The 13,026-nt window shown below is 65.8% G+C and overlaps 1 protein-coding gene across 1 annotated transcript in view; it reads left to right on the top strand.

Moving 5' to 3' along the window:
• The first annotated feature begins 25 nt into the window (after window positions 1-25).
• The window catches only part of CBFA2T3 (CBFA2/RUNX1 translocation partner 3), a 15,491-nt gene continuing 2,490 nt past the window's right edge, over window positions 26-13,026 (top strand). The window contains exons 1-10 of the mRNA XM_026042295.1: window positions 26-59; window positions 7,640-7,783; window positions 8,848-8,925; window positions 9,422-9,663; window positions 10,088-10,177; window positions 10,788-10,969; window positions 11,066-11,316; window positions 12,158-12,243; window positions 12,439-12,619; window positions 12,701-12,769. Of these exons, the coding sequence (XP_025898080.1) occupies window positions 7,666-7,783; window positions 8,848-8,925; window positions 9,422-9,663; window positions 10,088-10,177; window positions 10,788-10,969; window positions 11,066-11,316; window positions 12,158-12,243; window positions 12,439-12,619; window positions 12,701-12,769 (1,297 nt within the window). The 5' untranslated portion in view covers window positions 26-59; window positions 7,640-7,665. The remainder of the gene's footprint in view (window positions 60-7,639; window positions 7,784-8,847; window positions 8,926-9,421; window positions 9,664-10,087; window positions 10,178-10,787; window positions 10,970-11,065; window positions 11,317-12,157; window positions 12,244-12,438; window positions 12,620-12,700; window positions 12,770-13,026) is intronic.

Below are 13,026 nucleotides of genomic sequence, written 5' to 3'. Positions count from 1 at the left end.
CGCTGGCTCCGGCCTCCCCACTGGGATTTACCTCGACGGCTCCGCCGCGCCTCAGCACGGTAAGTGCCCGTGGCGGGACGGGGAGGGCGGCGGCCGTGGCAGCGGAGCGGCCCTTGTCTGCACGCGGGCAGCGGCGTCAGCGCGGCCGGTTCCAGCGCGCGGAGCGGGGTCCCGGCGCTCCCCCAGCGGCTCTCGCCGCCCGGGTGGCCGCTGGAGCCGGGGACAGCGGGGGCGCTTCCCTCGGGCCCGCGCCGGCGGGGACGCGGTGCCTGCACGTGCGGAGGGACCCCCGACCAGGGGACGCGATCCCGGACCGGCCGCGGCCGAGCGGGGTTAGGAGGGCGCTGCGGCCACCGCGTCCCCTCCCCTCCCGCCGTCGCAGAGGGCTCCGTGTCCGGGCGCTCCTCTTGCCCCCAGGATTTGCCTGATGGAGCTTGGGATGGACGCAGGTACCGGGGCATGGATGCAGGCACCGTGCGTGAGCACTGGGGTGCCGGCCGGAGCGATGCCCGCCTGCAGCATCCCCTCGGGCTCGCGAAGCCCCGGAGCCGCGGGCAGCATCACAGCCCGCGCAGGGCTCCYGCTCGGGCTCTGCTCGCAGCCGGTACGCAGATTCGCTGTGCGCGGTGCTGAGGAGGTGCTGAGCTTCTCGGGAGAGTTTCCGAGTCATGGGGAGGAAACGCAGGGCTGCTGTGTGAAGTTGGAGCTGTAATAACACCCTAATTCGGCGTTAGCGTGCGGTGCATTTGTGTGTGAGCGTGGGGCCGTGCGGCATCCCTGCCTGTGCCAGGGGACTGTGTCATTGGATGCAGTTTGGAAAATGCAGCAGGAGGAGGTACCCGGCTCGCTACCTTGGTGCTGCTCCTCCTAAGCGCTGTTAATTGGCATGGGGGTCTGCCCTGCACTGCACCCCCAGCGCTGCCACCCCGCAGCCCCATCCTCTCCATCATCCCGATCTGGAGAAYCCTCTCGGCAGGCAGGGCAGGGGCTGCGAGCCCCCGGTGCTGCCAAAATCTCCCGGGATTCGCCACGGGGACGCCACCAGCTTAGAGGAGGAGCGCAGCCYCGGAGCGCGCCACCGGCCGCCGTGTCCACCCATCTGGCTGTGTCTTCCCGCTGGCGAAGCGGGGCGAGCCTGGCTCCCGCAGCGCTCCTCGGCACCGACCTCCCGCCGCTGGATTTGGGTTGCAGATGCTGCGGACTGTGCCCTTGGGCTTTGYACCTTTGCTGGATTCTTGTCCTTTAGCCAAGAAAACTTTGCAACTTTCCTGCAGTTTCAAAGAGCTGTGGCTTTTCCTGCCTTTTTTTTTGTTGTTGTTGTTGTTTTCTTTTCTTTTCTTTTTTTTTTTTTTAATTGGGGGTCACGTGCGTGTTGGCCGTGTCTCCGAATGGAAGCGCTGCTCTCGCCTCGCGTGCTGAAGGAGCTCTGAGCTGTTCTCTCCACGCAGGAACAAAGAGAGATTTCTGCCTTTAATTAAAAGGAATATTAATTCTGCCATCCTTTGTCAAGCAACCGGGAGCTGCTCGGCAAGCGTCCGTGTGCTGAGCCCCGCCACGGACAGCGGTGGAGGTGGGAGCGCGGCGGCGATGCCGGGGAGCCACCCCCAAAACCCCGAGCAGAGCTGGAGCRGCGAGCGGGGAGGATGCTGAGAGCCCTGTGCCGGGGACCGGCCTCTCCGGATGTGGATACGCGGGAAGCCGCTCACTGCCCGCTGCTTCCATGAGAAGAGAAGTTGGGATTTTGCTCTTGCGGTGCCTGGGGGGATCCGCCGGGAAGGAAAGCGCGGATGGACGTGGCGCTGCAGCGGGGTTCCTCTGTGCCCGCGGCCACCCGCGGGGCGCCCGCAGGTGAGGCTGCGCCCGCGGCGCCGGGTCCCCGTGTCCGAGAAGCAGAGGGTCCTGCAGGAGCCGGGCGCCGGGACGGGGCTGGTGCCGGGCACGGACACGACCCGCGGCGGGAGCTGGTGCTGCCGGTGGAGTCAGGAACGTCCYGGGTGCCAGGCGTCTGGAAGCAGCTTGGTTCTCCGTGTCTTCCCCGAATGTTTTGCCCTAGCATGGAAAGGGGCTGCTTGGGGTTGTGATTTGGGCTCAGTGGGTGCAGGGTTTGAGCTGCCTGCAGCGCATTTGCCCGTTTCTGGCTTTCTTTGGGAGATTCCCGAGCTTKCTTTCCCCCCGGGGCAGCCCCACCTCGGGAGCCTGCAGCCTTCCCTGGAAGATGCTGAGCAGGGTTTCCAGAAAGCATCCGAGGGATTTCCTGTTTATTTTGCAGACTCCTTATTAATACTTTCCCCCCCCCCCATCATTCGATTAAATCGCATGTGGGTGAAATTGCCTCAGAACTGAGTGTACAGAGGAGGAGGAGGGGCGGCAGCCCAGCCAACGTGCCCAAGGCATCCCGGAGCCTGCAGGGCCGGATGGCTCCGGGAGCCTCCCGGGAGCCGGCAGCGCCTCGGCGTTCCCATGCCGCAGGGGCCTCCCGCAGGGCTCCCATCCGGCCCCTGCGGAGATGGGGGCGTTTTCCCAGCCCTCCTGACAGTATCCCAAGCACTGGCTCCACTCCCGGAAGGCTGGGAGTTGCCTGCTCCTGCTTGGGATCTCACCGGGCTTTGAGCCTCGGTGTCACCATTCCTCCCCTTTTCCCTCAGCACCAGAAAGTTCCTCCCGGTTCCTGGCAGGAATGGGGATCCTGGCTTGGATTTGCAGCTTGTTTGTGCTTGTTTGGGGGTGCCAAAGCAGCGGAGCAGAGCCGGGCTGGGGGCTTGGGGCATTTCAGGGATGCTGCAGTGATACCTCGGTGCGTGTCGGCGGGGATGCTGCAGCCCAAGCAGCGAAGCACATTGAGCATCTGTGTGTGGGACGGGCGCCCTGGATGAGGAAAGGGCCTTTCCTGGGCGGGAGCAGAGCAGGGCAGCGGAGCAGGGACCTCCCGCGAGATGCCCTTGGTCCCGGGCTGCTTTTACCAGCAGGACCACCATGCGTGAACGACTCTAATTGTAAAACACATAGTTGAGAAAACAGCATCCTGCACTGCGCTCCGCCTGCCCCAGGGCTGCGCGTGAGCCCGTGCGCCCCGGCGCTCAGCAGAGCCGCCCCACGCTGCTCCCCAAGGCACCGGAGGGCCAGGAGGGCACGGGGTGCGAGCGGGAAAAGCTGCCTGCTGCTTTGGAGCCGGGAGGCGCCGGGCCATGTCCCGCGGATGCAGGGGATGCCCTGGCACGGGGCAGGAGCTGGAGCCAGCCCGGAAGGGAGCGCCAGCCCCCGGGCTGCCGACGAGCCGCTGCTTCCACCAGCCACCTTAATCCATCATTAGCTGGGCACATTTCGGATCCTTGCCAAGAGCAAGGTGGGAAGGGGGGGTTGCGAGCATGCTTTCCCTATTCCCATGCCATCCTTTTTGCTGCCTGTGTGTAATTAACAGAGTAATTAAAAACAGGATGAGTTAATTGGTATTCATTTATGTGGCAGATGTTTTTAATTGAGATACGAAACAATTTACCTGTTTACATAAACAATAGCAAATGAAGGCTTGTAAAACAGAGAGGGTTCTTTCCTCTTTTTTTTTTTTTTTTTTCCTCCCCTTGAAGAAACTCCAAGTGATCCCGCTCGGGATCCCTGCGCGCCTGGCCAGGAACCGCGGCGGCGCCTCGGGGTGCTCGGGGGCGGCCTCCTGCATTCCAATACACTGCCCGGGTTGGGAATGGGAAAAGGCCCCGGGATGCTGGAGGGAGGCAGGGATGTGCTCTGGACGGGACATCGCGCTCCATGTCCCGTCATTCCCGTGCGCATCTGCTCCCAGCTCCAGGGATCTGTGGGAACTGCCCTCTGTGTGCTCGGGGGCTGCTGCCCACCCAGGGCAGGGCTCGTTTGTGTCTCGCGCTGGGGTTGATGAATCTGGTTCGCTTTGGAAAGGCCTCGTCTGGGCTGCCTTGCACCAGAGCTTGGGTCTCCCTGCTCTGCGCCCTAAATCCATGTGGACCTTTCCCAAATTTGCCGCTCCATGGAGCGGCTGCAGGGAAGAAGATGCCGCCCAATGATGCTACTTGCTCCAAGGCCAGGGTGTTTCCAGGAACCAAGGAGACAGGAGCAGAAACGCTGCGTTTTTAGGGCTCCCTGCAGCATTCCCATGCGGGATCCCTGTGCGTCGCGCGAGCCCTGGCTCCCGGCTGCGCTCGGGCAGGGGCCGGCRTGGAGCAGCGCCGGGCCGAGCGGCACCGCGGCGGGCGGCGCATGTGCGAGCCACCGGCGCCGAGCGCGTCCCTAACGCGCTCCAGATGGAGCGGCTCCGGCCCGCGCGATCTTATCGGGGAGTTGTTGTTGGCCCCGCGGCTGCGGCAGCTGGGAGCAGGAATGCTGCTCCGCTTTGTTCGCCAGGCAGCCCGGCCGCGCAGCCGTCGCCTCCAGCATCTGGATCGCATTTGCGGCCATTTGGAGAGCATGAAGGATGCTGTTCTTTTAATTCCCTTTTAACCCCTTCCTGCCTCGGCGGGGGAACCGCGCCGCGAGCGCCGGCTCCGTGCCCGCCGCCGGGCCCGGCCTCCTTGCACCGTGGGGCCAGCGCGTGCAGCTGCACGGTGCCCCCCAGCTGCGTGCCAGCATGCACAGCTGCACAAGGGCATGCACTGCTGCCCGGCGGCATCTGGGGCCACGTGGTGCTGCACGGTGCCATGCGCCGCTGCCATCCAGAGCGGCGTGCTGCCCTGCATAGCTGCATGGTGACATGCATTGCTGCCACCCAGGGCTGCATGCATGGCTGCACGATGCAATGCATGGCTGCCACCATCCAGAGCTGCATGCTGCTCCACACAGCTGCCCACTGCCACATGCACAGCTGCATGCTCCCATGCATTGCTGCCGCTGCCGCCTGGAGCGGCGCRTTGCCCTGCACAGCTGCACGGTGCCATGCATTGCTGCCCGCCAGCACTGAGGGGTGCGGAGGGTTAAAGGCTCCCGTGTGACAAATGCAGGGCTCCGGGTCATGCGGGGGTGTGCGGGACTCGGCATCTGATTCCCACCGGGAAGCAGGGCGGGGGAGGCTGCGCTYCGGCCGGCGAAAGAGAAAATACTAATCCTTTTATTTTTATATTATTACTTATTCATCTGGGCTGCACAGGCCTAATGGAAACCAGATGTAGGAAAACAGACACAGCCCTGAGCGGCTGGGACAAATTACCCCAAAGAGAAAAAAAAAAAAAGAGAGAATTCCAGTGGAGCTGGAGTCGTGTCAGGGAATTGCTGCCACACTTGTGAGCGCTGCCGGGAGGGAGCTGGGAGCGCGCGGCACTGCGGCTCCCGCATCCCGCATGCATCCCGCACGCATCCCGCATGGAGCGGCTCTGCCAAGCGCAGGGCGGCACATGCAGGGCCGGGAACGGTGGGATCTCATTCCAGCCGTCCCCGTGGTGTTCCCGGGCTGTTTCCTTTGGGCATTTCCCAGCCACCACACTGCTGAGGAACCCGGCAGGTTTGGGGGCTGTTCTGGTGCCCGTGCTGCAGTGTTTGCATTATAAACACATCAGGGGAAATTTATGACCTTAAAATGAGAGGAGAAAAAAAAAAAAAAAAGCAGAAACTCAGAAACCCACCCAAGGCCCGTTTCCCCTAGTGTTTGCTCAGCTTCATGGAAACTTTCCTCWTGATGTGAAGCTGTGGAAAAGCTGGGCCCAGGCCAGGAGGAGCAGGGCTGCTTCCCGCCCTGGTGCACGGAGCCAAGCCAGCAGCGGGCTCGGGGACAGGGACAACCGCACACATGGACATGGGCATCCTGGGCATCGCTCTCTCCATGCAAACCCGCGGGTGGGAAGCACAACCCCCTGGCACGGGGACGCTGGTCCTGGATGTGCCGCCCAMAGCGGGAATTGCTCCACGGGAATTGCTCCACGTGCGCGGTGTTTTCCTGGGTTTGGCTGCACCCTGCTTGGTGCCGACCCTGTCCCCACCTCTGCGGGATGCTCCSTCCCCGGTGATCCAGCTCCAGGGCTGAGCGGGCTCCTCAGGCTGCTGGCATGTTGCCTTCGCCGTGCAACGTCCCGGGAGCGACGTGGTCCAGCTGGGACGGGATGCAGGGGATGCTGCGACCAGGTGCGGGTTCCCCTGGGTGACATAGTCCAGCTGGGACGGGATGCAGAGGACGCTGTGAGCAGCAGTGACGTCCCATGGTGACACGATTCAGCTGGGATGGCATGCAGGGAATGCTGCAACCAGGTGCCAATTCCCCGGGGCCGTGGATGTGCTCCAGCTGCGTCGGGATGCAGAGGATGCTTTGCCTGGGGTGCCATGTCCCATGGGCACCAGGATGCCAGTCAGATGGTGCTGTGGCCCAGGTGCAACATCTGGGCACATCCCCAACACAGCTGGGCCCTGGGTTTCCTCTGCCCCAGGGAAGGCCGTTCCCAGAGGCGGGCAGTYCCACACAAAGTAAAACCCCAAAATCGGTGTTTCTGAGTGCCCTGTTTATTTTGGCAGACTCTGAAAGCAAAAGGCTATTTATGAGGATGGGAGGTTTTTTATTTTTTATTTTTTTCCTCTCTGTGGAGGGAGAAGGGAAAGAAGAAAGGCAAAACTGGAGGAGTGCCCTGCGGCGAGCCGGGGTGTTTGCGGGATTGCGGGAGAGGCGGCGCCGGAGCAGCGCTGCGAGCGAGGCCGGGCAATGCGGGGTGACACRGTCCCACGGCAGCGGACGGGACTGTGTCCCGCGCCGGGCTCTGCCGCCCCGCTTCGCGCCGTGCACCCCCGGAGCACCTCGCCGTGGCGAGACCCCGCGTTTATTTAGCGCGGGCCGCGGCTCTCGCAGGGTTCAGTCAGTCTCGCTGCGGTTGCTGCGGCTGAAGCATGCGTGTGGATGAGTGTTTACCAACAGCGGGCGGGTGCCCGCCGCGCGCTTCCTTCTTTGGGCCGCGCCGTGCCGAGCGCCGCGGCGGCGCGCGCTGACGGGCGGGCACAGCTGCCCCGCACTTGCGGCCACCCGTCACCGTGCGCCCCGTGGCTCCGCGCGCCCGGCCTGCAGCGCTGCCCGCGGGCACACAGCGCCCAGAGCCCCGCCTTGCTCTCTTGGATGGGCAGGGGGGAGAAGAGGCGGGATGTCAGCTGGCACCTGCATGGGGTGCCCGGCACCGCCGCTGTCACAGAGCCCTGGGGCTGCTCCTTCTGCACTGTGGTGCATTTGCGTGGGAGATCCGGCCCTGCTTCCGCCGCTGCACCCATGCACAGGGCCTCTTGCACCCTTGCATCYGTGCAAGGGGCTCCTTCCATCACTGCATCCGTGCAAGGGGTTCCTTCCGTCACTGCATCCATGCACAGGGCCTCTTCACTGTTGCATCCGTGCAAGGGGCTCCTTCCACCACTGCACCCATGCACGGGRCCCCTTCCACTCTTACATCTGTGCAAGGGACTTTTCCACCCTTGCATGCATGCACGGGGCCCCTGCCACCGCTGCATCTGAGCAGGGGGCTCTTCCACCATCTCAGCCATGCAAGAGGCTCCTTCCACCACCGCAATCATGCGGGTGGCCAAGCCCCATCTCCGCTGGTGCAGGAGGCCACGCACTGTCCCTGTCCCTCTGCCGTCCCCGCAGGGTGGCCCATGGGGACGCGCGGACCGGCGCGAGGGGCGCCGCTCACGTCCCCACGCCCTGTCCCCGCAGATAAGGTGGAGAAGCGGGCCGCCACCATGCCCGACTCGCCGGCCGACGTGAAGACGCAGGCCAGGTCGACGCCGCCCAGCATGCCCCCGCCGCCGGCCGCCGCGCAGGGCTCCGCGCGCCACCCCTCCTTCGCGCCCAGCACCAGTGAGTACCGGGACGGGCCGTGCGCGGGGGCGAGCACCCCGCGGGTGTCCTCAGAGCTCGTGCAGAGCCCTGCAGGTGCTGCAGGCTGGGCCAGGCGCCTGCTGAGAGCTCTGTGCATGCTGCAGCRCGGCCCTGGGGTGCGCAGGGCTGCACGGTGTGCTGTCACTGCCGTGCAATGGGGAAGCGGAGGCTGGAGCAGTGCTGCAGCTCGCTGGAGCATGCAGCGAGGTGCCCTGGTGCCATAGGGCTGGGAAACACTGTGCGAGTTGGAGCTGGCCCCAATGGGGGTCCCAGGCACAGGGGGTCTGTGTGCCAGGCCGTGCAGGGCAGCAGGATAGTGGCACTTGGCCCCGGGGCTCTACACTGGCTGAGGGTCGTGGCTTGTTGGACATCCCCAGGCCTGGTGAGGGATGCGCTCCCATTTGGATGAGGATCCTGACGGTGTGGGCAATGGGAGCCCATTCCAGGGGCCAATTCCCATGCACTGCAGCAGCTCCGGCCCCGGGAAGCGCCTGCTGTGGCCCTGCCATGCGGCTGCGCTCGCTCCCGGGCACTCACAGGGGCTTTGCTCATCACCAGGCRTAGCTGCTTCCCAGGGGAAACCTGCTCCATAGGGACAGCCAGAGCGGCAGCCCTACGCTGCATCCCGCCGGTGGGGACGGCGCGCGGCCACCTCGCCCCGCCGGGCCAGATGTTCCCTAATTAGAAATCGGATTGCGCTCGTCTGCGATCGGGCGGGTTTTGCCTTTTAATCCGAGCCGGGTGGCAGATGCGGCTTTGTGCTCGGCGCTGCGCGGGCCCAGCGGAGGTGCTGCTGGCTCTTCTCGGTCCTGGGGGATGTTTGCAAAGTGCTCTGGGTGCAGTTGGCATCAGGCAGGGGAGCCCCTAAGCAGGGACCGCAGCAGCCCATACTCGGCATGCCCAGACCCTGTTGCATCCCAGCCGTGTGGCTCCGGGTGCAGCCGGTGCACAGGCCGTTTCCAAGCCAGGGACGCTGGCGCCGGATGCTCGGAGAGCTGCCGCCCTCTGCTCTCTCATMGCAGCGTGTTTTATTTTGCTTGCAGATCGAGACGCCGGACCGCCGACGTTTCTGCCTCGCGGCCGTTTTCATGGTTGCTTGAAATGGTCCATGGTCTGTCTCTGTAAGTAAAGCGCAGCACGCGCGCCATGAGAGACGCAGCGCGGCGGCAGCCCCCGCGCCGGCCCGGCCACTCACACGGATGCGCCGCGCGGCCGCGGGCGGCCCGGGGACATGTGCGCGGTCTAACTTAGTAACGCACCTGTCGCGGGAATAAAAGCAGTTGTGGCCACGGGGTTATTTTTGGCACCTCTTTAGCGGGCGGCCCGTACCGCCCTGCCAGAGCGCGAGCGGGAGCCCCAGGAGCCGGGGACGCAGGCAGGGCCGGCGGCGCGCGGGCGGGCGCCGGCACCGCGCAAGGTTAGTGCCGGGGACCCCCGGCCGCTGTCCCCGGTGTCCCCGCGGGAGCCGGGGTGCGAGCGGCGCCGCAGCCCCGGGGCTGGCGCGCGGGGATGCAGCTTGGCGCCGTGCAGGAGCGCTCCGGGGGCTCGCGGCAGCGAGCAGGCACCCCGAGCCGGCACCGGCGCCCGCCCCGACCGCCCCTGCCTCTGTCCCCGCAGTGATGAACGGCAGCAGCCACTCGCCGACGGCCGTCAACGGCGCCCCGTCCACCCCCAACGGCTTCAGCAACGGGCCGGCCACCTCCTCCAGCGCCTCGCTCGCCAACCACCAGCTGCCGCCGGCCTGCGGCGCCCGCCAGCTCAGCAAGCTCAAGCGCTTCCTCACCACGCTGCAGCAGTTCGGCAACGACATCTCGCCCGAGATCGGCGAGCGGGTGCGCACGCTCGTCCTGGGGCTCGTGGTAGGTCCCTGACGCTGCGCCGGGCGCGACGCACCCGAGCGGGGCTCCCGCTCGCTCCGTTGGGCATGGAGACCTAGGAGAGGGTCCTGCAGGTGCTGAACTGGCCTCACATCTGGCGATGGCTTTTGGAGTTGYCCAGGCTCTGCTTGGCACAGGGGTGGGAGGTGCATGGAGCCGATGCTGCCAGCACGGGGCAGCATCGGTGGGTCCAGCTGCTGGCACCAAGTGCAGCGTTTTTGCACGGGGAAGGGCTTCCTGCTCGCAAGGCTGGGGGGTCCAGGCGTTCTTTACTGGGTGGGGAAGCTCTCAGCATGGACAGTGCCCCCAGAGCGAGAGGTCCCCCCTCTCACCCGGCCGATGGGCACAGAGCGGGAGCTGGGATAGCGCGGGGACGCAGGGCGCTGAGCCCGGGCTGTCCCCGCAGAACTCCACACTCACCATCGAGGAGTTTCACGCCAAGCTCCAGGAGGCCACCAACTTCCCGCTGCGGCCCTTCGTCATCCCCTTCCTCAAGGTGGGTGCCCTGCGCCCGCCGGCGCCGTCCCCAGGCCCGCAGCCCTGTGCTGCCCCTGCACGTCCAGCCGCGCTGGCCCAGGTGCTGCGGGGCTGTTTGCAATAAAGCCGGGCTCAGGCCCATCTGGTAACCATTTGCAATCCATTAAAAAAATCCCCTTTTTTTTTTTATTTTCCCTGCAATTTCGTGCTGACTCTGCGCTGTCGCCCCGCTCCGGAGGGATGCGTTGGCCACGGGCATTGCTGGCAGCAGATGTTCCAGCCCCCTTCCTTAGCAGGGGGCAGCAGAAAGAGCCCCCCGCCCCATCCCACCTTTACATTCCCACCTCGCCATGCCCCGCCGGGCCGCAGGCTGCGCCGCCGCAGGGGCTGGGCGCTGGCGCCAGGCGAGCGCGGCCTTCCCGGCTCCGCTCCCAGCTCTTTCCAGCCAGGCCTGCAGCTGCTTCTCGTTAGCGGCTTCCCCGCTCGCGCTGCCTCTTTGGGGGCTCTCTCCCCAGCGGCACGGCCAGCGTCTCCGGGACGTGTCCCACRCATGTGGGATTTGGCCGCGTGCGTGTTCGGGGCGAGCCCAGCGCGCTCCGGCCGCGCGCTGCATTCCGGCTCCCTCGCAGGCCAACCTGCCGCTGCTGCAGCGCGAGCTGCTGCACTGCGCCCGCATGGCCAAGCAGACGCCGGCGCAGTACCTGGCGCAGCACGAGCAGCTGCTGCTCGACGCCAGCGCCTGCTCGCCCGTCGACTCCTCCGAGCTGCTGCTGGAGGGCGCCGAGGGCGGCAAGAGGAGGACGCCCGACAGGTGAGCATGCGCCCGCACGGAGCGCCAGGACGCGGGTGGCTGCCGTGCACCGTGCCCACCGTGCACCGTGCCCWCCGCACGCTCTGCCCCGCTCAGGACCAAAGAGAACGGCTTGGAGCGCGAGCCCCCGCACGCCGAGCACCTCAGCAAGCGGCCGTGCACGCTGAGCCCCGCGCAGCGCTACAGCCCCAGCAACGGGCTGGGCCCCCCGCCCAACGGGCTGGCGGCCCCCGCCGGCGCCCTGCCCCAGCACTACCGCCTGGAGGACATGGCCATGGCGCATCACTACCGCGACGCCTACCGCCACGCCGACCCGCGCGACCCGCGTGAGCGCCACCGGCAAGCGGGTGAGTGGCGGCGGGCACGCGGTGCTGTGGTGCTGAGCAGTGCAGGGCGGTGCGGAGCTGTGCAGTGCAGGRCGGTGCARTGCGGTGCACCGCGGTGCMACTTGGTGAACGGCGATGCAAGTGCAGTGTGGTGCGATGCRCTGTAATGCAGTGCARTGCAGAGCTTTGTGGTGTGGGAGAATGCAGTGCAGTGCACCATGGTGCAACTTGGTGAACCGTGGTGCAATGCAGCCTGTTGGAATGCACTGTAATGCAGTGCAATGCAGAGCTGTGCAGTGCAGGACGGTGCAGTGTGGTGCACCGTGGTGCAACTTGGTGAACCGTGGTGCAATGCAGCCTGTTGGAATGCACTGTAATGCAGTGCAATGTGGAGCTGTGCAGTGCAGGACAATGCACTGCAATGCACCATGGTGCAACTTGGTGGATCATGATGCAATGCAGCCTGGTGCAATGCACTGTAACGCAGTGCAATGCAGAGCTGTGCAGTGCAGGACGGTGCAGTGTGGTGCACCATGGTGCAACTTGGTGAACCGCAGTGCAATGCAGCGTGGTGCAATGCAGTGCAGCATGGTGTGATGCACTGTAACACGGTGCAATGCGGAGCAATGCACTGCAGCACAGTGAAATGYGGTGCAGTGTAGTGCAGTGCAATGCAACATAGTGCAGTGTAGTGCAGCAAGATGCAGCGCAGTGCAATGCAGTACCGGAGCACAGCCATCTGGCCAGAGCACAGCCATCCCAAAGGGCACACAGGACAGAGCAGGGGACATTGCACTGAAGCTCCATGCATGGTGGGGAGAGCTGGGGGGATCCCAGGCCTGAGCCCTGCCCTCTCTCGCAGCGGTGCACGGGACGCGCCAAGAGGAGGTCATCGACCACCGCCTCACGGACCGCGAGTGGGCCGAGGAGTGGAAGCACCTCAACAACGTACGTAGAGCCCTCGGCTGCAGCAGGGTCCTGGCCGCGGGGCACCCCACGGGCACGCGCGGCCACCGGGCCCAGCACGCGAGAGCTTTCGGCCTCTGCATCCCCGGGCTGGCGGCACCTCCAGGGCTTTTCCCGGAGGTACCCACCCGGTGCCCGCCCGGTGCCCGCCGCCCCTCACGGCGCCGTCGCCCGCAGCTCCTCAACTGCATCATGGACATGGTGGAGAAGACGCGGCGGTCGCTCACGGTGCTGCGGCGCTGCCAGGAGGCCGACCGCGAGGAGCTCAACCTCTGGATGCGCCGCTACAGCGACGCCGAGGACATGAAGAAAGGGCCCCCGGGGCGCCCCCCCGGCGGCGCCGAGGCCCCACAGCTCGGTAGGGCGCGGGGGGCCCCGGGCGCGCGGCCGGCCTGCGCCCCCCGCCCCAACCAACGGCACCCGCCCCTCTCCCCTGCAGACGCACACCGGGAGTTCGCGCCGCGGCCCCTTGCCGGCTACATGCCCGAGGAGATCTGGAGGAAGGCTGGTGAGTGCGGGGGACATGGGGGGCTCACCCCTGCACTGAACTGGCGGGGTCTGTGCTCACCCGTGCACCGGGCTGGCGGGGTCTCTGCACTCGTCAGTGCACTGAGCTGCTGGGGTCTCTGCACTTGTCTGTGCATGAACTGGCAGGGGCTCTGTGCTCTACCATGCACCGAGCTCGTGGGGTCTCTGCATTCATCTGTGCACTGACCTAATGAGGTCTCTATGCTCATCGGTGCACTGAGCTGGAAGGGTCTCTGC

Source organism: Nothoprocta perdicaria, unplaced genomic scaffold, assembly GCF_003342845.1.
Source record: "Nothoprocta perdicaria isolate Ctin4 unplaced genomic scaffold, notPer1 scaffold_30, whole genome shotgun sequence".
NCBI lineage: Eukaryota > Metazoa > Chordata > Aves > Tinamiformes > Tinamidae > Nothoprocta > Nothoprocta perdicaria.
Note: the sequence above shows the minus strand (reverse complement) of the source record. Positions and strands in the feature narration are given on the sequence as shown.